Here is a 22,853-nt window from a genome sequence, read left to right on the forward strand (position 1 = left end):
GTACATAGAAATGTGTTGGGCTGTGTTTTAGTGCACACAGAGTTCGAGACACAGAGTAACTGATCACTTTCATCTAACCTTACTGCAGTGGTTCAAAATGTTCAACTGCAGCATCTCTTTAGTGGAAATACACACACACACACACACACACACACACACACACACACACACACACACACACACACACACACACACACACACACACACGCACAGACACATGCATTGATAATATGGGGAAAGTGGATAACTGAAAATTGTGTATCTCACAGACATAAATTAGCTAACGGGTAAGAAGCATGTTCAGTGGGTGCACACACACACACACACAGTTTAAGTCTGATTGATGACAATAAATGTGTAGTTCTTTCAGGACCTGCCGGTCCTTATAAACCTGCTCCCAGAAGCTGCTGTAAAGACAGAGTGCTGTGCCACAGATAAACATCTTATATTATATATTCACAGTGATTACAGTTTTATATTAATTATATATATATATATATATATATATATATATATATATATATATATATATATATATATATATATATATATATATATATATATATATATATATATCAGGTGTTATATATGTATATATCAGATGCTAGAAAATAACAATAAACCAACAGATTTATAGATTTTTACTTCAGCTGTATATTTCCTTCTTTACATACATGTAATAATGGAGCAAAGTGTGTGTCTTTCCGAGAGACAGAATGTGTGTGTGTGTATAAGAGTGTGTTGTGTGTGTTAGATGATGGAGGGGGCGATGCTGTATAAGGTCACATCTCCATAAACCCTCAGCAGTGTGACCTGCTCCATTCCTCCTGCTCGATGCTCGTACTCCAAAAGATGAACTCCATCTAGAGCCACTTTATACACATCATCCTCCACCAGGATCTTCAGCTACACACACACACACACACACACAAAGGTTTAACAATGCTTTATGTAGTATACAATGCACTGGCCCCTCCCCTGACTCTTCTTCATTTTATTCTATTACTTTCTTTTTATACCGAACTGTAAGCCCCTTTTCACTTTCTTTTTATCTGTATCATTATTTTATAATTTCTTTTCCTTTCTTCCATTGTATTGTTTTCCCCTTTAGTCTCTTAATACTATGCATTAGCAGACTAAAGGAATGCTAAAGGCATGCTTGTCAAATTTCACTACGAAAACACACAGCGCAATTAAATTTTTTTTTTTTTTTTTTTACCTCAAACTGTTGTCCCTGAATGAAAGGAAAGCCTCCATCTCTTTCCTCAGGCCCCCAGTACCCTGACAGGTTGGAGTTCCTGACAATTGTCTGCTCAGAGAACCGAGGGTTAAAGTGGAAAACTACATCTGTTCCCTTCATGAAGTCCACTTGAAACCTGAGGGGGGGAATGGCAGCGACTTATGAGGGTCAGTAATCACACACTCATCACTACTCTGTATAACTACATAAATACAACACTTATGAACTGCACTGAAGTAAATACTTATAATGCACTATGGTGTTGAAAACCCACACAAGGCTGATACAGTAAACACAGTGTGTGTGTGTTACCTGTCTCCTCCAGGTACAGGTTCTCCCACTATTGTGATCAGAAGGCGTGGCATAATTCCAGCATGGAGTTGCAGATCATATGGTACTGGCTGTAACACACACAAACTATAATTATTAGCACTCCACTGTGAGATAAATTGTAATATGTACAGTGTCGCCCCCTGCTGTTCTCACCACTGAAAGTACCGTTACAAATCTTGTAATAAACGTCATATCTACAAAGTCAGGTTGAAGACATAGGCTTAAAATAAAAAAAAAATTTGTAAATAAAAAACGCTTTTGTGACATTATATAAAACATGACCAGTGTTTGGGAAGATTTCACACAAGTAGTGAAGGAGCTTCATAACCCAGCCATTAGGGTTCCACAAGCCAGTGCACTCCTAGCCAGTGTTGGGGGTAACGCGTTACAAGTAACGTGCGTTACGTAATAATATTACTTTTCTGGAGTAACGAGTAAAGTAGCGCGTTACTTTATAAATTTACACATTAATATCTGAGTTACTTTTTAAAAAAAGTAATGCGAGTTACTTTTCAGTTAAATTATTTTGCATAAAAAAAATAAATACTGAATTAAAATGAACGTAGTCACGTAGAATCGCGCACTCATACGTGCGAGCCGCGGGAACAGAAGCTGGTCAGAAGCGGAGATGGCAAACCAGAGAACCAGAGAATTACTGTGATGGAAGTGTTCTTATTATTTTGAAATAGTGGAGGAAAAGGAGAAAGGAATAATGGTTAAGTGTAGATTATGTGTTGGTGAAAAGCTCTTGTCAACTGCAAAAAATACCACTTCAAAAAAAAAAAAAAAAAAAAAAAACATCTGCATGCAAAGCACAGCACTACAGATGTGTGTGTGTGTGTGTAATGTTGAATATATGCAACATTATGCAATGTTGCATATATGGAAATGGAGACAGAAATATAGAAAACTTTTGCCGACTTTCCACCACTGCAGCTCTATGGACTGCTCAGAATAAAAGTTCTCCGTGGGAGACACATGTACGATGCCATCGCAGCGGAGAATGAGAGCAAATTCACAGCTCATTTGCTCTTTGTGGGAAGATAAACTGCCACGGTCACTGATAATAGCGCGAACTTTGTAAAAGCATTCAGAATGTTTCAAGCTGATGATGAAGCAGAGAATGATGTAGACGAGGACGAGGTCATATTTACGGAATTGCACGATGTTTTACGAGATGACAGTGAAAGGTATGTTCTCCCTCCACATCACCGGTGTGCAGCCCACACCCTTAACCTTATAAACACTAACGATAGTTACATTTCTGACGGCGAAGGCAGATTGCAAAGCAGTGTACAGAAGTGCGACTGGAAAGTGTTCAGCCTTGTGGTCAAAATTTAGTCGATCATCTTATTGTTCTTTAAGAAGTTATTAAGCATTTTAAATGTTTAAGACATGTCTTTTGCCCTAATATAACCTATTTCTTAATGGCAATTATCTGTATTACACCTGTTACACCTGTAAGGGGTGAAAGAGATACAAGTAACGCAAAAGTAACGCAAAAGTAATATAACGCATTACTTTCCATAAAAAGTAACTAAGTAACGTAATTAGTTACTTTTTGGGGAGTAACTCAATATTGTAATGCATTACTTTTAAAAGTAACGTTGCCCAACACTGCTCCTAGCTCTGGTCCCAAGCCGAGATAAATGAGGAGGGTTGCGTTAGGAAGGGCATCCACATATGCCAAATCAAATATGCAGATCATGAATAAGAAACTCATACCAGATCGGTCGAGGTCCAGGTTACCAAGGTATACCATAGGTATCGCTAGCCAACAGGGTACCGATGGAAATTGGGCTATTGTTGGCCAAAGGAGGAGAAAGAGTGAAAAAAGACGTCTACAGAGACAGCAGGAAAAGGAGAAGTGTAGGAAAGTGAAGGTTCGGGTTGGTATTTAAATGTTGGTACTATGACTGGTAAAGGGAGAGAGGTAGCTGATATGATGGAGAGGAGAAAGGTAGATATGTTGTGTGTTCAGGAGACCAAGTGGAAAAGGAGTAAGGCCAAAAACATTGGAGGTGCGTTTAAACTGTTCTATCATGGTGTGGATGGAAAGAGAAATGGTGTAGGGGTGATTCTGAAGGAATAAGAAGTAAAAGTGTAGTGGAGGTTGAAGAGAGTTTCTGATAGGGTGATTATCGTGAAGGTGGAAGTTGAAGGGACGATGATAAATGTCATCAGTGTCTATGCTCCACAAGTGGGTTGTGAGATGGAGAAGAAGGAAAAATTCTGGAGTGAGTTATATGAATTAGATGAGTAGATGGTGTACCTAAGAATGAACGATTGGTGATTGGGGCAGATTTTAATGGCCATGTAGGGGAAGGGAACAAAGGTGATGAGGAGGTAATGGGTAGGTATGGCTTTAAGGAGAGGAATGTGGAAGGGCAGATGGTGGTAGATTTTGCCAAAAGGATGGTTCAGTGGTGAACACTTATTTTAAGAAGAAGGAGGATCATAGGGTGACGTATAAGAGAAAAAGGAAGGTGCACACAGGTGGATTATGTTCTATGTAGGAGATGCAACCTGAAGGAGATTGGAGACTGTAAGGTGTTGGCAGGGGACAGTGTAGCTAGACAGCATCGGATGGTGGTCTGTAGGATGGCATTGGAGGTAGAGAAGAAGAGGAGGAGAGTGAGGACTGAAAGAAGAATAAGATGGTGGAAACTGAAGGAGGAAGACTGCAGTGTGAGATTCAGGGAAGAGGTCAGACAGGGGCTCGGTGGTGGTGATAGGGTGCTGGATGATTGGGCAACAACTGCAGAAGTGATGAGAGACAGCTAAAAAGGTACTTGGTGTGACATCTTGAAATAGAAAGGAAAACAAAGAGACATGGTGGTGGAATGAGAAAGTACAGGAGAGCATAAGGAGAAAGAGGTTGGCAGAACAGAATTGGGATCAGCAGAGAGATGAGAAAAGTAGGCAGGAGTACAAGGAGATGCAGCAGCAGGTGATGAGGGAGGTGGCAAAAGCAAAGGAAAAGGCATATGGCTGTATGAGAAGTTGGAAACTAAGGATGGAGAAAACTATTTATACTGATTGGCCAAGAAGAGGGACCAAGCTGGGAAGGATGTGCTGCAAGTTAGAGCAATAAAGGATGGAGATGGAAATGTGTTGACTAGTGAGGAGAGTGTGTTGAGAAGGTGGAGGGAGTATTTTGAGCAGCTGATGAACGAGGAAAATAAGAGAAAGAGAAGGTTGAGTGGTGTGGAGATGGTGAAGCAGGAAGTGGATAGGATTAGTAAGGAGGAAGTGAGAGCAGCGATTAAGAGGATGAAGAGTGGAAAGTCGGTTGGACCAGATGACATACCGGTAGAAGCATGGAGATGTTTAGGAGAGATGGCAGTGGAATTTTTAACAAATTGTTTAACAAAATTTTGGATGGTGAGAGGATGCCTGAGGAATAAAGAAGGAGTGTGCTGGTACCGATATTTAAGAATAAGGGAGATGTGCAGACCTGCAGTAACTACAGTGGAATTAAGTTGATCAGTCACACCATGAAGTTATGGGAAAGAGTATTGGAAGCCAGGCTGAGAGAAGAGGTGACCATCTGTGGGCAACAGTATGGTTTCATGCTGATGAAGAGCACCACAGACGCATTATTTCCTTTGAGAATGTTGATGGAGAAGTATAGAGAAGGTCAGAAGGAGTTGCATTGCGTGTTTGTAGATTTAGAGAAAGCGTACAACAGAGTGCCAAGAGAGGAGTTGTGGTATTGTATGAGGAAGTCAGGTGTGTCAGAGAAGTATGTGAGGGTGGTGTATGAGGACAGTGTGACAGCAGTGCAGTAGGAACGACAGACTGTTTCAAGGTGGAGGTTGGACTGCATCAAGGATCGGCTTTAAACCCTTTCCTGTTTGCAGTGGTGATGGACAGGTTGACGGACGAGGTCAGACAGGAGTCTCCGTGGACTATGATGTTTGCGGATGATATTGTGATTTGTGGTGAGAGTAGGGAGCAGGTTGAGAAGAGCCTGAAGAGGTGGCGGTACGTGCTGGAGAGAAGGGGAATGAAAGTCAGTAGGAGTAAGACAAAGTACATGTGTGTGAATGAGAGAGAGGGCAGTGGAGTGATGCGGTTGCAGGGAGAAGAGATGGAAAAGGTGGAGGACTTCAGGTACCTGGGGTTAACAGTGCAATGTAATGGAGAGTATGTTAGAAAAGTGAAGAAAAGAGTGCAGGCAGGGTGGGGAAGACTGGCAGGAGTGATTTATTATAAAAGGGTATCTGCAAGAGTGAAAGGAAAAGTTTATAGGACTGTGGTGAGACCTGTGATGTTGTATAGATTAGAGACAGTGGGATTGACTAAAATACAGGAGATGGACTTGGAGCTAGCAGAGCTGAAGATGCTGAAATTGTCATTGGGAGTGACGAGGATGGACAGGATTAGAAATTAGTTTATTAAAAGGGACAGCGCATGTAGGATGTTTTGGAGACAAGGTGAAAAAGGCCTGATTATGATGGTTTGGACATGTGCAGAGGCGGGACATGGGGTATATTGGTAGAAGAATGCTGAGGATGGAGCCACCAGGAAGGAGGAAAAGATGAAGGTCAAGAAGGAGGCTTATGGATGTGGTGAGGGAAAACATGCAGGCAGTTGGTTTGAAAGAAGCAGATGTACAGGGGACAGAGTAGTATGAAAACGGATGATCTGCTGTGGCGACCCCTAATGGGAGAAGCCAAAAGAAGATGAAGGTGAAGGAGCTTCCTGAAGTTCTCAGGAAAACTGTACCAAAACACCCCTGTCTGTACTCCAGGGTCTACATTACAAAAGTGTACACTTTTTAGAAAAGTGAACCTCACAAACATCTCTCAGACTGTTGAGAAGAAAAGAAATAGAGAAGAGAGTAGTCATGGGAGAAAAGTTACAGGACAAACTGAGAGCAGGACCATCACACACATAGAAGAACATTATTAAACTACACCTCAATCATCTTTAGATATTTGGTAAGCTGTGTGTACAATCTCAAGAACACAGTGAAGCATGTTGATGGGAGCACCAGGGTCTGCAGCTGCTTCTGTGTAAACCGTACTGAACTTTACACTTCACTGAAGAAAATATGAGCAAAGAAATGTAGCAGATCTCATTAGCCAAGAAACAAAAACAAGATGAAATACACAGCAATTGGAACTCCAGAAGATCTTCCAGGGGTGAGTCGAGTCAAGCTGAGTTGATCTCCTGACCTGAATCCCACCAATCATTTATGAAGGATGTTGGAACTTGCAGGATTCCTTTAATGACTAGGAGGATCTGTGGGGGTGGGAATGAACAGAAAGGGTGAAGGTGGACTGATATTTAAACAGTTTGGCAGGGAGATGACAAGAGCTTGTATTGGTTCTCAATTTTTCCTGAATATTTTTATACATTTTATTTTTATTTTCATAAAAAAAAATCATTATCATCCTGTCTTCTTCCATCACATCTGACATTTAACTTCTAAAACGCAGGAGCTCAGACTCTCCTCGCGGTGGCGTAACACTTCAATCAGTGCATTCAACTGAAACTCATGAGCTCTACAGATGAAAATAATGAAGTTAATGTGATTCGTTACTGTACTTAAGTAGTTTTATCACATATCTGTACTTTATTTAGGTATTTCCATTTTGGGAGATTTTTACTTTAAATTCACTACAATTGAACTACAAGTCTTTTTACCCAACTTTATTTTGTGAAATCAGTCGTTCCTTTTTTTTTTTTTTTTTTTAAGTGGATAAAACCATAACTGGTTAAGTGCACAATAATCGTTCTATTAATAGATTGGTGTGCTAAGAGTAACAGAGTCTTCACATAAATGGAGTTGATTAAGCAAGAATTTTATGCCGCGGGGGTTATAGCCATAGTAGGTTGGATACTTAAGGACATTCGAAAGTTTAAATGGAGCAATTTTACTTTCACTGGAGTAATATTCTACCTACTGTATCTCTACTTTAACTCAAGTTTTGTGTACTTCGTCCACCACTTAATTCAGATACAGACATAACTATAAACCATTTTATTAAACAAATAAAACAAGCTGAAAACATTCTTTTAATGCTGTTCTGAGAAAAAGCCCTAACACACACCCATTCATTTAAAGCAGAAAAGGAAAAAAAAACACAGAATTCTGCAGAGAATTTTCCATCTGTTGCAACACACCAATGTGACAACAAAACACAGTCACCATGACATACACCAAGCCCCACCCCCATTCCAAACCCCACCCAATAGTGTAGTGCTTCCATTCTAGAGATCTCTCGTTCTCTCTCACACAGAAAAAACCCCGGTCTGATGACACCATAACACAATCTGAGCCTGAAATGGAACAATCAAAACCCAACAAACACAACTAATGAGATCATAAGTATAACACATACCTATTAAACACAAAGGCTATGTAAATGCAAGAGTGTCTGTGATGTGATGGCTGTTATTACACACACACACACACACACACACACACACACACACAGACAGGGATGAAGGCTTTCATTATTACAATAACACTTTATTGAAGAATGTATAGATTACATACACACTACACACATAAACTGGAGCTCCCCTGAAGATGGCGGCCAAGTGCCCTCAATCTAACCAAGGGGAAGTGGATAAGGGAAAATTAGTGTAGTGGGATGCGGCCCGAGCAGTGTTTCATGTAATGATGCAATAAAGTGTAAAAAAACAACAACAAAAACACACATACAGCTGTGGAGAGACACACACACACACACACACACACACACACACACACACACACACACACACACACACACACTTATTGGGGCAGTCCTGGGTGTAGGGTGAAGTGTTTGTGTAAGGTTATATGTGTACTTATTAAATATATAATTTAAATGCAGCTTATTCAAATCATGCTTCATATACACACCCTGCACTTATGCTTCATTACAAAAAAGGTGTGTGTGTGTGTGTGTGTGTGTGTGTGTGTCTGTCTGTCTGTCTGTGTGGGGCTGCAGACACTCTGTGCTGTTCCTTGATCAGAAATATGGAGGTCTGGGCTGCGGCTGAAAGACAAAAACAAGAAGATTTACTTTAAATCTCCACCAGAATTCTACACTTAATGACCCAAATCCACCAGAAACCACCAGAAACCACACGAGACCATCAGAGAAATAAACACAGACTTTGAGGAACAACCTGATACCTTTCAAGACCACCCTAAATCCATCAGATATTAGACTAAATCCATTATAAGAAAAAGGTTTTGTCTATCCAGTCACCATCACCAACCAAACTGAAGCACAATGTAATGAAACCCACCAGATACAACCAGATAGAAGTCTTAATCCATTAGATCGCATAACAAATAACCTCAAACCCACAATAACAAATCATAATAAAGTGCTGATCGACTACCAGGCACCATCACAAACCAAAAACCACCAAAACCCAGAAGATGGGAGACCAAACAAATGATCAGGAATCGGACGCACACCAGAAAGCAGCAAATCTGAGACAAAATCCAGCAGAAGACAGAAGACCAAATGCACCAGAAACCAGCAGAGAACATTACTCACCAGCATTCCTCCAGAAGCAGGGGGGCCTCCATATGGTCCTGTGGGTGGGCCGGTGTGTGGGCCCCATGAACCAGAGGGCACAGGTGGAACGCTCCCCCAGAAAACCCTGCGTTGGGAGGAAAATGGGCTGGGCCTCCAGGACCATACATGTTTCCTGGATAGGGCATGTTGGGGTAGGGAGCCTGAGGAGCCCCAGGAGGAGAGGGGTACATTCCAGGAAACTGCCCAGGTGCAGCCGGAAACTGTCCTGGCATCCCAGGGCCAGTGGGGTATCCTCCTGGGGCGGATGGCATGCTGGGAAACTGACCTGGTGCTCCTGGAGGAGGAGCAGCTGGACCTCCTCCAGAGGGGGGCATGTTTGGACCTCCGGGGGCAGCACCAGGCCAAGCAGGGGCCGCAGGAGCAGCTGTGCCAGCAGAGGGTGCCCCAGGCCAAGAAGGAGCAGCAGGGGCACCAGGAACAGCAGCGGGGGCACCAGGCCACGCAGGGGCAGCAGGGTTTGCTCCGGGCCACGCAGGGGCAGCGGGGCCAGCAGGGGCAGCAGCAGGTGCACCGGGCCACGCCGGGGCAGCAGGGTTCGCTCCAGGCCAAGCAGGGGTTGCTCCGGGCCATGCAGGGGCAGCTGGGCCAGCAGCGGGTGCCCCGGGCCATGAGGAGGCAGCAGGAGCTGTAGGAGCTGACGGCTTACCATGAGCTGTTTTTGATGCCTGACTGGCATCATCCCCTATCGCATCAGCTAACTACAATGGAAAAACACAAACACACACACACACACACACACACACACACACACACACCAACCGTTGCTTTATTCATAACAACAAACCCAATTGACACAAAAACACAAAATTTCCATCTGGAACAAAGTGCTGACATTGGAGACTCCTTCCATAAAATTTTAATAAACATCTGGTTACAGTTCAGCAACAAGAATTTGTAATGGTGTATAATCGTGTGTGTGTGTGTGTGTGTGTGTGTGTGTGTGTGTGTTGCGATGTGTTGTGATAAACACTGCTGTTTAGAGTTCACTTCTGAATCAGAACCTGTCCGACTGGAGCAGATCCAACCTGTGACGCAACTACACGACTGAACATGCTGGTTTACACAGGTGTGTGTGTGTGTGTGTGTGTGTGTGTAACATAACTAAATGAACAACTCTGATTTGTAATTATACACTACGTAAAGACTACGTAGAGTTTGTGTGTGTGTGTGTGCGTGTGTGCGTGCGAGATAGAAAGAGAACCGCAAAACTCACCGAGAAATCTGACATGATCTGTGAAGAACATACACAGAAACGTGTTATTAATATCTTATAGATATGTATAAACACAAACAAAACCACAAACACATACAAGAATGTAGAACAGTGTTTATGCGCATGCTCTGTAAGTGAGATTACTTCACATAATTTAAAAAATATAATAAAAGCTCGGAGTTATAGATAATAAAACGCGCTGTACCTGAAGTTACCAAACACACACTCCGAACTGTATTTCCACTCGAACACTTAACCACACACACACACTCACACTCACACCAAAAGTCAGAATTCACTCACAACTCACTCACAACAAGCCGGAAGTGAGCTGATGACCAGAATAACCCGGCTCTGTCTTATTCCTCTCACTGACTCCCTGTCTAATATATTAGATAGCCTACAACACAACACACTCGGTGCTCCCTAAACCCTTCCTAGTGCTTTTATGATGTTGTTCTAACACAACCCGTGGGGAATCCTTTCCGCCATCTTTACATAGATATAACGCTCATGTGACGATCAGAACGCAGCGTTGTGACCCGAGAAGCATAGTACACAGATCGGGCATTGAGGAAACATGGCGTAGTTTCCTGGAAAAGGACCGCGTTTGCGCGTGACCCCGCGCGCACGCGCACGAGGTGGTCGTGGCCTTAACGACCCAGCAGTCGTGTCAATGTGATGTTTAATATTTTCATTTTTAATATAATTTATTTATTTAAATTTAAAGATTAAATGAGGAAAACGTATTTATAAAAAATACATTAGGACTTAATTTTGTGTTACAGTATCATGACAAGGAACCTGACTTGGCTGAATCAGCTTACATTTCTACAGAGAGCAGTGAGGCAGAAGACACATTGTTCAAATGTAGATTGCCACAAGAGCCATGCTTCTTTTGTTATTGACAAAAAAAATGGCAAGAGCTGAAGAAGCATCGGAAAGGAAGATGTTTTCAAGGATTACAGTGGGCAAACGTGATTACCAAGGGAACTCATCTGCTGTCACAAAAAACACATCCCTATAAGAATGTATGGGTTACTGCGCGTTTGAAGATCGCCCTATTATTGTTAGCGTGGAAGTCACAGATGAGGTCACCCTGAAGGCAGCTGTGCTATTCACAGGAGGAGACGTGTACCACAGTAACACTGAACTAAAAAGGAGGCCAGTGCGTGCAGATGCACGTTCATCTATTGCAGAAACTCTGGAAACCAAACTACCCAGAAGATGGTGATACAGTCTGGGTGCAGGGATGAAGCACCAACAAAAGAGGTTCTGAAAACCATTACATGGATCCAAAGACAACTGAAAAGACCTGATTCAAATGAACGTCTAAGTCTACTCAAAAAGATCAAAAGAAAGGATGCAGTGAAGTCCTGCAGAGGATTATGGTGCACCCAAAAGCGATAATGCTATGGTCAAAGAGACACTGTCAGTGTTTTACAAAAGGTGCAAGGAAGACATGGTCTATCTGGATGCAACAGGAAGAATAATTCAGAAAGGCAGCTCCATCCTACTATGTATATGAAATATTTGTGCATAATCCTTCCAAAAAGGCAGCTCCTCCTTCAGTTGCAACCTACCTAACTTGTGACCACACAACAGCATCTGCCATGTACTTCTTGAAGGCTTTTTAAACAGACACAATGAAAATGTATGGGAAGAAGGCAGTTACAAGGCCAATTATGATCATTTGTGATGGCTCCCTTGTTCTTCTAAATTCTATTTCTTTTAGATTCTGCCTACTAAGTCTGTAGGATTGAAGTCATCACTGGCAAATACCAGGCAAAAAAGTTTGATCTCCATTTATATATATATATATATATATATATATATATATATATATATATATATATATATATATATATATATATATATATATATATATATAATATTTGATGCAATAAAGAGTGCAATTAGTGCAATAAATATTAATATTATTAATATCAATAAAGGTATTACAACACAGAAATAGATAAAGAATAAAGAATGCATGGTCAGAGTGCATAAATCACTGTGCATATTCATTATCAATGTACTTTAAAATAAGTTTCATTTGTTAACATTAGTTAACTACTGTAGAAAACCTGAAATAAGAAAACAATACTTCTAGAGCATTTATTACTCTTGGTTATTGTTAATTTGAATAATTTCTAATACATTTACACTATTTATTAACATTAATTATTGCACTGTGAACTACAATGAACAAACAAAACAAAAATGACTAAATTTATTAACTAATATGAACAAATACTGTATTGCTCATTGTAAATGTATCTATTGCTCGTTGTAAGTTTATGTTTGTTAATACATTAACTAATGTTAACAAATGAGACTTTTTTTTTAAAGTGTTACTGAATGTGTAAACTGATGTTATTCTGAAAATCAGCTGAATAATTAAAATAATGGTTTGCGTGATTATCATGATATCTACATTTATCATATGGTCTTCTAGAAGGTCCTGACTCAAACTTAGAACTGACACTGCTGTCCCCCATTAAAAAGATACTTAATAGACTAAGATCACACACAAGATTCACATTTTGTCTTCACATAGCATCAAATTTAAATCTGGAATGTCATGAAAAAAATCCTAGAAATAAATTGTACTTTCTGTATCGACAAAAAGAACCAGTGAAGAATATCAGAAGACAATCAAAAATTTGAAGGGCCAATCTGGAACAAGTCCATCAGAAACAACTGCTTCTCAAAGACTATCCAGGCCACCAAAAAAACACGTTGCAACAAATACTTCACCAGGATTACTGGTTGACCTGTGATACTATTGATCTGGCCAGCTACCTCATGTCAAAGGACAATGTGCACATGGACGGGTTTCAGTCTGTTCTGCACTTTAGTGCTACTCTAAATGGAGGAATTGTGGGAACTCCAAAAAATAAGTTTGTGCCGATATTAAACATTCGGCAGTGTCGCTGGATCACACACAGCAATTTTTTTTGTCATGAAAATCAGCTCTCTGTGTATGACAGCAAAAGTGCCCCTCTGGACCCAGGCACACTACAAACACTGTCCATTTTGATGTTCTCAATAGCATTTGCATATGCTGTATGCAAGGGTCACTCGAGAGGGAGAAACTGAGGCAAACATGACCAAAACTGCGATACCTGTTAACTGTGTTTGCAGAACGGCTCATAACAATGAGCTCATTGTTCAGTGCTCCAAATTTAAAGAGTGGTATCATCCCACATGGGTAGATAAACCCAGAAGTGTGTAATGATCATGTCTGGCAATGTTTCAAATGCCAATGGCGATGTAATGGACATTACATAAGGTACCTTTTTATTTATTTTCTTTCCACAACTTTTGCTTGTAAATTAAACATGTGTCTGCATAATTGCAACCTTGCAGTTTTCTCTCAAAGTTTTATTTGTGTTTTAAAAGAAATAAAAAAGAAAAGGAGTGAAATCCAGGCTTGAAAGTCCTCGTAAAGATTGAAAATTATTTTTTTAATTTAGCCTTCAATTGAGAGATATTGGGCATCCTTTCTGACATTTGCATTTGTGTATATAGAGCTTATCTAATAATCTTAACAAATTTAGCATAAAAATGTCCTCACGCATTCACTCAGTAAGGAGAGCTAAACCCAAATTAAACTTATGGATGACAAAAAAAGTTCTTAACCCTAATGAGCCCAATTCAGAATAAAGAGCAAATAAGTAGGAGAGAAACGTGCAAAAGGTGATGGTGTGTATGCAGCTCTATCACACATCTCATTATGAGGATAGTATAAGGTGATGCATTTAATGAAATAGGCTAAAAAAATGTGCATCACTTAGGTTATGCTGTTGCCTGCTATGCTTAGAGCAAAAATACAATTTATATATATAATTTATAGTATGTAATTTATCATAATTTGTGTAGCAACAAAACAATTAATAATTAATAACTAGTCTAGTTGGATTGTCGTTAAACAGCACTTGATTTGGTTATGTTATTTGAGATGATGTCATAAAGGTTTTCTGTGATTGTACTGAACAGGTCATGAACTGAGTTCAGTAAATGGAATCTCCAGTGCATCTTAAAAGGCTAATTTAAAAGACATATATTATAAGGATATAGATGCTGTATGTATCTTATGGCTACAATTAGCTAAGGAATTATTTTATTCTTGGTTCTGAGAGTTTGATAAATTGTGCACAATGATGTGTATTTAATTGAGGAATAAATGCATTTAGGGTGATTATTTAGGCATCATTCAAGCTAGAAACGCCATTGCCAGTTGGTGGTATCTACTTATCACGAGCATACAGTTCAGCGTCGGTTCAACAAGCAGAACATTTTGAGAGGAATAAACGATGGAAGGCACTCCTGACTCGAACTTGCCTTATTTGCAGTTGTTGAAAAGAAGGTTTTGGGCTCATGATAATTTATTAGATATCAATCAGTGTTTAACTCATTAATATCTATTAATAGTTTGGTGTGCTATGAGTGACATTAGAGTCTTTTTACATAACCTGAGTTGATTAAGCAACAGTCTTGTGATAAAAATGATAATAAGACATTATAGGGATAATACCTTATAGTACTTGGATACTTAAGTACATTTGAAGTCAAATCATTTTACTGGAATCATATTTTACTTACTGTAACTCTACTTTTAGTGGTAGCTCAGTAGTTCCGGTGCTAAATTACTGCTCGAAAGTTTGGCCTTGCCAAGCTTGGGTCCTTGAGCAAAGCCTTTAACCCTCACTGCTCCAGGGGCACTCTATCATGGCTGACCCTTGCTCTGACCCCATGCGAACAAAGAATGTCACTGTGCTGTAATGTATATGTAAAACATGTGCTATTCTATTCTACTCTACTTTGTCCACCACTGGTGTATCAATCCAATTCCTTCATGTTAAGAAATCTGATGGCTTGGATGTGAGGCATGAATGCTTCTGTACCACTTTCCAGATGGCAGTGAGTGAAGAGTGTGTGTGAGTGGTGTGTGTGACCAGCCAAAATGCTGGTGGCTTTATGGCAGCATGTGGTGTAAATGTTTTCCAGGTGAGTGAGTGCGGTAGAGTGTGATGAAGATGGCATTGTCGGTGGAGTGGTTTGGGCGGTATGCGAGCTGCAATGGATCTAATGTTACAGGCAGCAAGGTCTTTATGCGCCTCATGATGATCCTCTTGAAGCACTTCATGATGATAGAAGTAAGTGCAATGGGACGGTAGTCATTAAGGCTGGAAACAGATGGTTTCTTCGGCACAGGGATGATGATAAGGAATGCAGAATCTTGGGTCTTCAGGAGCACACTCACCTTTTCACTTTTTCACAGTTTCTGGTTGGGGCGTAAAATGTTCTTGGAGACAGTGATCACTACAGAATGCACTTGCTGATGTAGCTCATCAATGATGTGAACTCCTCCAAGTCTGTGAAGTCGCTGTTGTGGTCAGAAGTGACCGTGCTTTTAATTCTTTTGTACAATTTACAGAAGCTATTATTTTTCTAACATATTTTTAATCTAATGATGTAAATTTTGATTATACTGTTTTACTGTATACTGTTTTGTTTCTTGTTTAATTTCATATTTACAAAGCCAGAGCTATTCATTGTAAACCCAGGTTCAGATTATTCTTCTCTGATATTAATTCCTTCTTTACTTCCTTTAAGAACATGTCAGAAACTTTAAACCCGAAGGCCTCAAAAACGTATATGTTCTGTGATTTATTTATTGTTAAATTCTTGTTTTCAATAATTAAAAAAAAATCTCTGTGGTCGTCACAAAAACAGCCAATCACTGTTCGAGTAAGGCCGAGTAGGCGGGGTCTTCATGTCACTCTGTTATCTGATTGGCTGCCGTCCTCGTCGAGCTTTTTTGAAAACTATCAAAACAGTGACAGCAGTAGCAGCAGCGCTGAGCTTGAGCTAGGAGCTCACAGGCTAATCGGTATTTATTATTATTTAAACGCCGTAGGTTAGCATAATTAGCCGTGTTAATATTTACTCGTTAGTTTACCAGTGTGTGGTGTTGGCTTGTCGAAAGCGAGTCGTTAGCCAGCTTTCAAGAGACTTGCTGTAGAGCTACCGGAAGCTAACAAGCTTGCTGCATCAAAACCGAATAAACACAAGGTTGTGTGTAAGAGAGAATCTTATAAATTGCTTCCATTCGTATTTCATAGAGAATATGTTAATAAATTAATTACAACTCTTACAACTTATATGAGAGAGAGAGACACACGATTTACTGTGTGTGTGTGTGTGTGTGTGTGTGTGTGTGTGTGTGTAGGTGATGAGGGTCAATGAGTTTGATTCCTCTGAGGAAGAGGATGATGGTGATGAAGAGTCCTACACGCCTCTACAGATCTGCTGGTGAGGAAACAAAATCACCACTACATTCATTAACATTAACACACACATTTCAGCCTCACACCTGACAGCTCTACTACTCCTTTCGTTGAAGTGCTCTGTGTGTGTGTGTACAGGTTGTCCTTGTCAGCAATTGAGTGCTCACAGTTCCTTGGTATATGCTCCTTACCAGGTAAACCAGGATGTTACTCTGTGTGTGTGTGTGTGTGTGTTTAGATGATTTAGGTGATTTTATTGTCTGTCTTGTCCTGTTAGGATGCAGATATAAAGACATCAGGAGAAACCTGGAGAAAGACATAGGCAAGTCCATTACACAAACACACAGAAATCATTGGAAGGGGTTTCTGGAATGCCTTTGTGTTAATGTGAGCCGTGTGTGTGTGTGTGTGTGTGTGTGTGTGTGTGTGTGTGTGTAGGTGAACTGCGTGTGCAGGGTATACAGGACGTGTTTGTGTTGTGCGAAAGGGCAGAGCTTGTACGATACAGAGTTCCATGCTTGTTAGAGAGTTACACTCGGAGTGGACTCAACGTGCACCACCTGCCTTTTCCTGATGGAGGCGTCCCTGAGATGCCCCAATGTGCTCGCATCCTGGACGAGCTGCAGCACTGCTTACACACCCAGCGCCGCACCGTCATCCAGTGAGTCACGAGGAGAAATGCTATGAATGATGAAGAGTGCAGGGCCAAGAATACATATCCTGCCTCAATCCCTTAGCCTGGAAAGTGTATCATCAATAATAACAATAGTTTGTGTGTGTGTTACAGCTGTTATGGGGGTCTGGGACGCTCAGGACTCAGTGAGTGTTACTTTTTTAAATGTTTATAGAATTTAAATGTAAATATATATCTGAGCATTTTACCTGTGTGTTACAGTCACTGCATGTTTGTTGCTGCATCTCTCCAGTACTATGACTCCCACTAAGGCCATCGAGATCCTGAGAGAGCTGAGGGGACGTGGAGCAATTCAGACAGTCAAAGTGAGGCCACGCCCATATATATATATATATATATATATATATATATATATATATATATATATATATATATATATATATATATAAAATCTTTTTTTTTTTTCTCGGTCTGTCTCCCCAGTGGAGAGCTCATTCCTTACTACACATACACGGTATTATACACAACTCTCATCAAATGTCATGTTAAATACATTAATAACAGCCCCTCCTGACATCAAACGTTGGCCACACAGCTTCATATTACATAGCTTTCCTACACATCATTTACACCCACCCCCCTTCGTCTTTTCTTTTCCTTCACAGCAATACAACTTTTTGCACGAGTTTAGGGAGAAGTTTGCAGCTTATCAGGAAACTACAGAGTCCAGAGCCTCAGAGAGAGCTGTCTCCAGATAGCCCGCCCCAAACCCTGCACCTTCAACCCTTATTTAACCAGGAAGTGATACGGGTCTGAGCTCGAGCCATACAGACAGTAAGCATTCACACAGCAGGGGTTTTCTGTTAGTATTATGGGACAGATTTTTTTTTTTGTAAATGTGGAACATGGGGGTGCCAAGAGTAATTTTTTTTTGTATAGCAAGCAATGGATCACGTCTAAAGCGGAGTTTTTCCCTCTGAACTGCACCTTGAACTGGATTTTACACACACATGCAAATTAATTTAATTTAAACACACACAGTTCTACTGCAGAGGAATAAATGTGTATGCCTGAGCGTATTTTTGTTTGGTGCTTTACACGGCTGTGTGATCACATCTGGAAGCATTAATAATTCTATAAAACCAGTCAGTTGGTGTCTGTGGTTCTGTCTGAGACTCCAGTATTACCCTAACATCCGAGACCTGTTTCACATTCACTCACACATATACACAGAGCTCATTTTCAGCTCAGGAAAGGGGAAGAAGGGGAAGTTCTCTAAACAAATGTTTCAGAAGACTCAATCTTTATTGGCATTTCTTTGGAGGTGCTCACACACACACACACACCAGATGTAGGGAGTGTGAGATGAGTTTAGAGTGAGTTGTGTAGAGTGCGCGTAACGCTGCACACTGTCACAAGCCATTTTCACCAGAATGTGTGTTGCAATGCTGCCACAGGGGTGTGTGTGTGTGAGTGAGTGAGAGAGAGGAGGGGGGTGGGGGTGGTTGCCTGGCTCCTAAGCTGGAAGCTGAAATACACTTTTGCATGTTGCTCCGAGTACAACAGACTGCAGCGTTAATACAATCACATGAATGGAGTGTCCAGAGGATGTGTAATAAGAGAACGAACCCACACGCACAAACATAGTGGTCATGGTGGTATCAGAAGTCTCACATAAAATCAAGAAAGTCCACCATTTTGGCTCTATTTTAAACTGCAGGATTAAGGTCTAATTACAGCTCTTAAACGTTCTCACACAAGCCTATACATCACAAGTTCCACTACATTGTTACCAAATTGCCAACAAAATGAACTACGTCTGATTAGTTAGTGCACCCTGCATTATGGGTTTGAGACAGAGCCAGAGTGGCTGACAGGTTCCTGACCAAGGCTGTGCGTTGTATTAATGGTAATATAATAAAAATGCTGCTCATCACATGACCATAACATTTGGAACCTATAGGACTAAAAAAACATTTACAATTATTTTAAATCTTAAATTAAGAGCACTTACCACCCCCCCACCCCAACCCCACACACACACACACACACACACACACACACACACACACACACACAAAACCCTCTCGCCCTAACCTTACTGTGCATACTTCACTCATTAATTACAGAAATTAAAATGAAATGTGCACCTCAAATTATATATAAAAAAAAAACCCATTGGCACAAAAACAGTTAAAAATAAACAAAAAAACTAATGGAAAAAAAAACCCCCCAGACTTTATTTCTTAAAAAAAAAAAAAAAAAAAAAAAAAGGTGAAAATTCGGGAGTCAATGGTGTTCAATATGTATTCTCTTTTTCGTGCTCTGTGTGTGTGTGTGTGTGCGCGTGAGAAATGATGCACTGCTGTACCGATGGCCGATTGCATCCTTTACATCATCCCTGATTAGGGAGTAGAGAGCAGGGTGTCCGTTTGAAACAGCCGCACAGAGAGAGAGAGAAGAAGAGACGGCCAAATTCCAAATCCATGCTCTAGTGTACACTGTCCAGTTTAAGAGCTCACCAACACGTAGATCATCCTACACACACACACACACAAACATTTTCACAATGCTGTAACAATAGTCCCCATATAAAACCCTGACACTCACTAATGTGTGATTTGCGGTGTAACCCATGACAGTGTTAAGACATGTCCATAATTTTTGGTGTTGGTAAACACTACAGGCTGTGTTCCAAACCAACATACTGCTGAAGTAAGCAGTGCATTTAAGGTTTGGGACAGGAGAACAGCGTGGTTGTAATAATAACAAAGAAAGATCATCATACATTATACTGTATTAAACTGTTTAGAGAGAAGGGTCTGTGGCTGTGCGCGTGTGTGCTGACCCGTAGAGATAGTAAAAGAAGGACAGCAGGTAGAAGGCGAGTTTGCACCATCCCTCCTTTTGACAGTATGCCAGGATGTCAGCATTCATGATGGTGGTGGGATCGTAGAGACCAGGACCACTCATCACCGGGCGAGTCATATACCTGCAACACACAATATTGCTTATTCAGATGTGTCCAAAAATAAGCACAGCGACTGGTTGCAAGAGATGTGAAAGCCCACCCACCTGTAAACGTGATAGGCCAGCAGGGGCATGTTGAGAGCGAGGGTTAGCCACTCAGCAGCACAGAGGAACATCACACAGAAGAACACATGGATCAGGTATTCAGGCAGCACCAGCTAAAACACACACACAAACTACCATTAATCATAGATACAACAAACACACCTTCACAAGTGGAAGCAGACAAGTAAAACACCAATAGTACGATAAAGACACTTTGCAATAATGTGGGTGAGAATATATGTGAATAGTGTGCATCAGTACATGAAAAGCATGCAGATCATGAAAGAGACAGAGTGTGTGTCTGTGTGTGCAAGGATTACCCAACAAACTATACAAATCAAGTTGAATAAAATAAGGGAACAAAACATTCCATTACCTCCATGCCACCACCTCTCTCTCCCCGTCTGTCCCCCCGCACCCAGCTCTCTCTCCCCGTCTGTCCCCCCCCACCACCCAGCTCTCTCTCCCGTCTGTCCCCCCACCACCCAGCTCTCTCTCCCGTCTGTCCCCCCACCACCCAGCTCTCTCTCCCGTCTGTCCCCCCACCACCCAGCTCTCTCTCTCTCCCGTCTGTCCCCCCACCACCCAGCTCTCTCTCCCGTCTGTCCCCCGCACCCAGCTCTCTCTCCCGTCTGTCCCCCGCACCCAGCTCTCTCCCGTCTGCCCGATACCCAGCTCTCTCTCTCTCCCCTTTACCCCAATACTCAGCTCTCTGTCCCTTGTCTCACCCTATACCCAGCTCTCTCTCCCTGTCTGCCCCATTCCTGACACTCTGTCCCTGTTTGCCCTTATTCTTCTCCGCCCCTATACCCTTACTCTCTCCCCTGAATACTGAAGTAACAAGACCTCTAATATGTGTGTGTGTAGCATGCAGAAGTCACAGACGAGTGTGACATGCGCTTAGTCTCTGACAAAATTAAAATCATATGGCATGCAACAAGCATCTGAAAGTCTATACAATCACCACCTGGATTTCTCTTACATCTCTCTCACTCACTCACACACACACACACACACACACACGGCTGATCTGTTGTACCAACCTTCAGCGCAAGCCTGACTCTCTTAATCTTTTTCACCCTCTCAACTGTCTGTGTGTCGATCAGAGACGGAAAAGAGAAATAAAAACGCATACAGAAGAACAGAAGAACAGAGGGGGTTAGTGTGTGTGTTGTTTGTGTGTTTGAAAGCCGGCGCCCACTGAAGATTAGCACAGGTATTATTCAGCACAGGCTAGTGACCAGTCAGGGTGCAATAGAACATGCGCGCACACACACACACACACACACACACACACACACACACACACTACACTCACCGGGTTTAGTGTGTTACACTGGTCTATAGGATTCTTGTAGTCTGTCTTCAGCTCATCAAACGCAATGATCTGTAACACAACAACAACTTTTAGGGCTTTTTGTGTTGATTGTAGTAACACACTCCCGATTCCCAGCCATGTCAGGTAGTTAGGAAAAGAATAACTCAAAGAATAATGAATCGATTTAATGAAATGTGAATATGAAAAAGAGAATAATTTCTAGTCACCACTGGCTTGCTCATCAGGGATAAACAAACGTATAGGCAAGGAACGTACATATTCTGTTATACAACCTTATAACCACTTTATATGTGTAAAGCTGCTTTGAGCAAAAAAAAAACCCAAAACTCTATACAAATAAAGAATTGAATTATAAATGTAATTATGAAAAGGTCCCAGAACTGACGAAGGAAACGGTTTAATGCTAGAAAATCGAAAATAAATAAATAAATCAGACTAATTGGGTCTAATTAGACATACACCCTTAAAAAAATCACAAATTATATTCAAAAAGCATTAAACTAATTCATTCATATTTATGGTTTGTTTGAGAGATCAGAAATGTAAACATGATCATAACGTTTTAAGATAAACCCTAGGATTAGCCGCTAGCATTAAATGACTAGCAACCCTCGTTACCCGGCTGATGATGGATTAAGAACTCGTGTTAATTAATAAACCCATTAAATACTCCACACTCACAAGAGTGAAATCTGCAAAGAGTCGTGTTCGATACTATTATGCTATTATGAAAAATAAAAAGGAAATTAAATGTGGTGAATTGTGATTGTTACAACACTAAACTCCGGGCTGGGTGCAATTCCACACTTCAGCACTATGTAGTACACAAGGAGAATGAACCCGCGCACTTACACTTACACTCACACTCACTGTGTAGTGCACGAGAGTAGTGCGCTTGCACACGGAGCCCCAGCCATTAGCCACACCACATCACACACTTTCACACACAACCAATTCATCTCAATGGGTTTTCGTTTCCTCCATATTTTACTCACGTGCCAGATGGCGAAGAAGATGAGCGCCGCCGTGAGAAGCAGAGCGAGCATATAACAAAAGGCCGCGAATGTGAACGCCATATTTCTTTTAGCTAGCTATAACGTTAGCTGTCTTGGAGCTAACCCCAGGAACCACTGTCGCCTCACGCCGAAGAGCGCAACTGGGCATGCGTGG

General features: G+C 41.2%; 3 protein-coding genes across 7 annotated transcripts; 1 reads left to right on the forward strand and 2 right to left on the reverse strand.

Moving 5' to 3' along the window:
• Window positions 1–626: 626 nt before the first annotated feature.
• lgals3a (lectin, galactoside binding soluble 3a) lies at window positions 627–10,910 on the reverse strand. The gene is given in 7 exon segments (XM_046865858.1): window positions 627–906; window positions 1,220–1,376; window positions 1,553–1,641; window positions 9,085–9,176; window positions 9,179–9,824; window positions 10,340–10,357; window positions 10,643–10,910. Coding segments are annotated over 6 exon segments (1,155 nt in total). The 5' UTR covers window positions 10,355–10,357; window positions 10,643–10,910; the 3' UTR covers window positions 627–750.
• On the reverse strand, window positions 8,030–22,853 carry cnih1 (cornichon family AMPA receptor auxiliary protein 1). 2 transcript variants are annotated; one of them, XM_046865924.1, is made up of 6 exons: window positions 22,679–22,853; window positions 21,663–21,731; window positions 20,345–20,457; window positions 20,118–20,261; window positions 19,301–19,807; window positions 8,030–8,323 (listed from the first exon to the last, which is right to left on the reverse strand). In XM_046865924.1, exons 1-5 carry the CDS (start codon window positions 22,757–22,759, stop codon window positions 19,780–19,782), a joined length of 435 nt encoding a protein of 144 aa, XP_046721880.1. In that variant the 5' UTR covers window positions 22,760–22,853; the 3' UTR covers window positions 8,030–8,323; window positions 19,301–19,779. The 2 variants fall into 2 exon arrangements, with proteins under 2 accessions (XP_046721880.1, XP_046721889.1); XM_046865933.1 differs by lacking the exons at window positions 21,663–21,731; window positions 22,679–22,853 and adding an exon at window positions 21,388–21,492.
• Window positions 16,163–18,414, forward strand: cdkn3 (cyclin-dependent kinase inhibitor 3). 4 transcript variants are annotated; one of them, XM_046865880.1, is made up of 8 exons: window positions 16,163–16,427; window positions 16,578–16,660; window positions 16,774–16,829; window positions 16,913–16,957; window positions 17,074–17,296; window positions 17,423–17,454; window positions 17,531–17,634; window positions 17,935–18,414. In XM_046865880.1, the coding sequence occupies exons 2-8, from the start codon at window positions 16,581–16,583 to the stop codon at window positions 18,025–18,027; spliced, it is 633 nt and encodes a 210-aa protein (XP_046721836.1). In that variant the 5' UTR covers window positions 16,163–16,427; window positions 16,578–16,580; the 3' UTR covers window positions 18,028–18,414. The 4 variants fall into 4 exon arrangements, with proteins under 4 accessions (XP_046721836.1, XP_046721854.1, XP_046721828.1 ...); XM_046865898.1 differs by having other exon boundaries at window positions 16,163–16,420; window positions 16,774–16,811; XM_046865872.1 differs by having other exon boundaries at window positions 16,164–16,420.

The sequence above is a fragment of the Silurus meridionalis genome, chromosome 2 (genome assembly GCF_014805685.1).
Source record: "Silurus meridionalis isolate SWU-2019-XX chromosome 2, ASM1480568v1, whole genome shotgun sequence".
NCBI lineage: Eukaryota > Metazoa > Chordata > Actinopteri > Siluriformes > Siluridae > Silurus > Silurus meridionalis.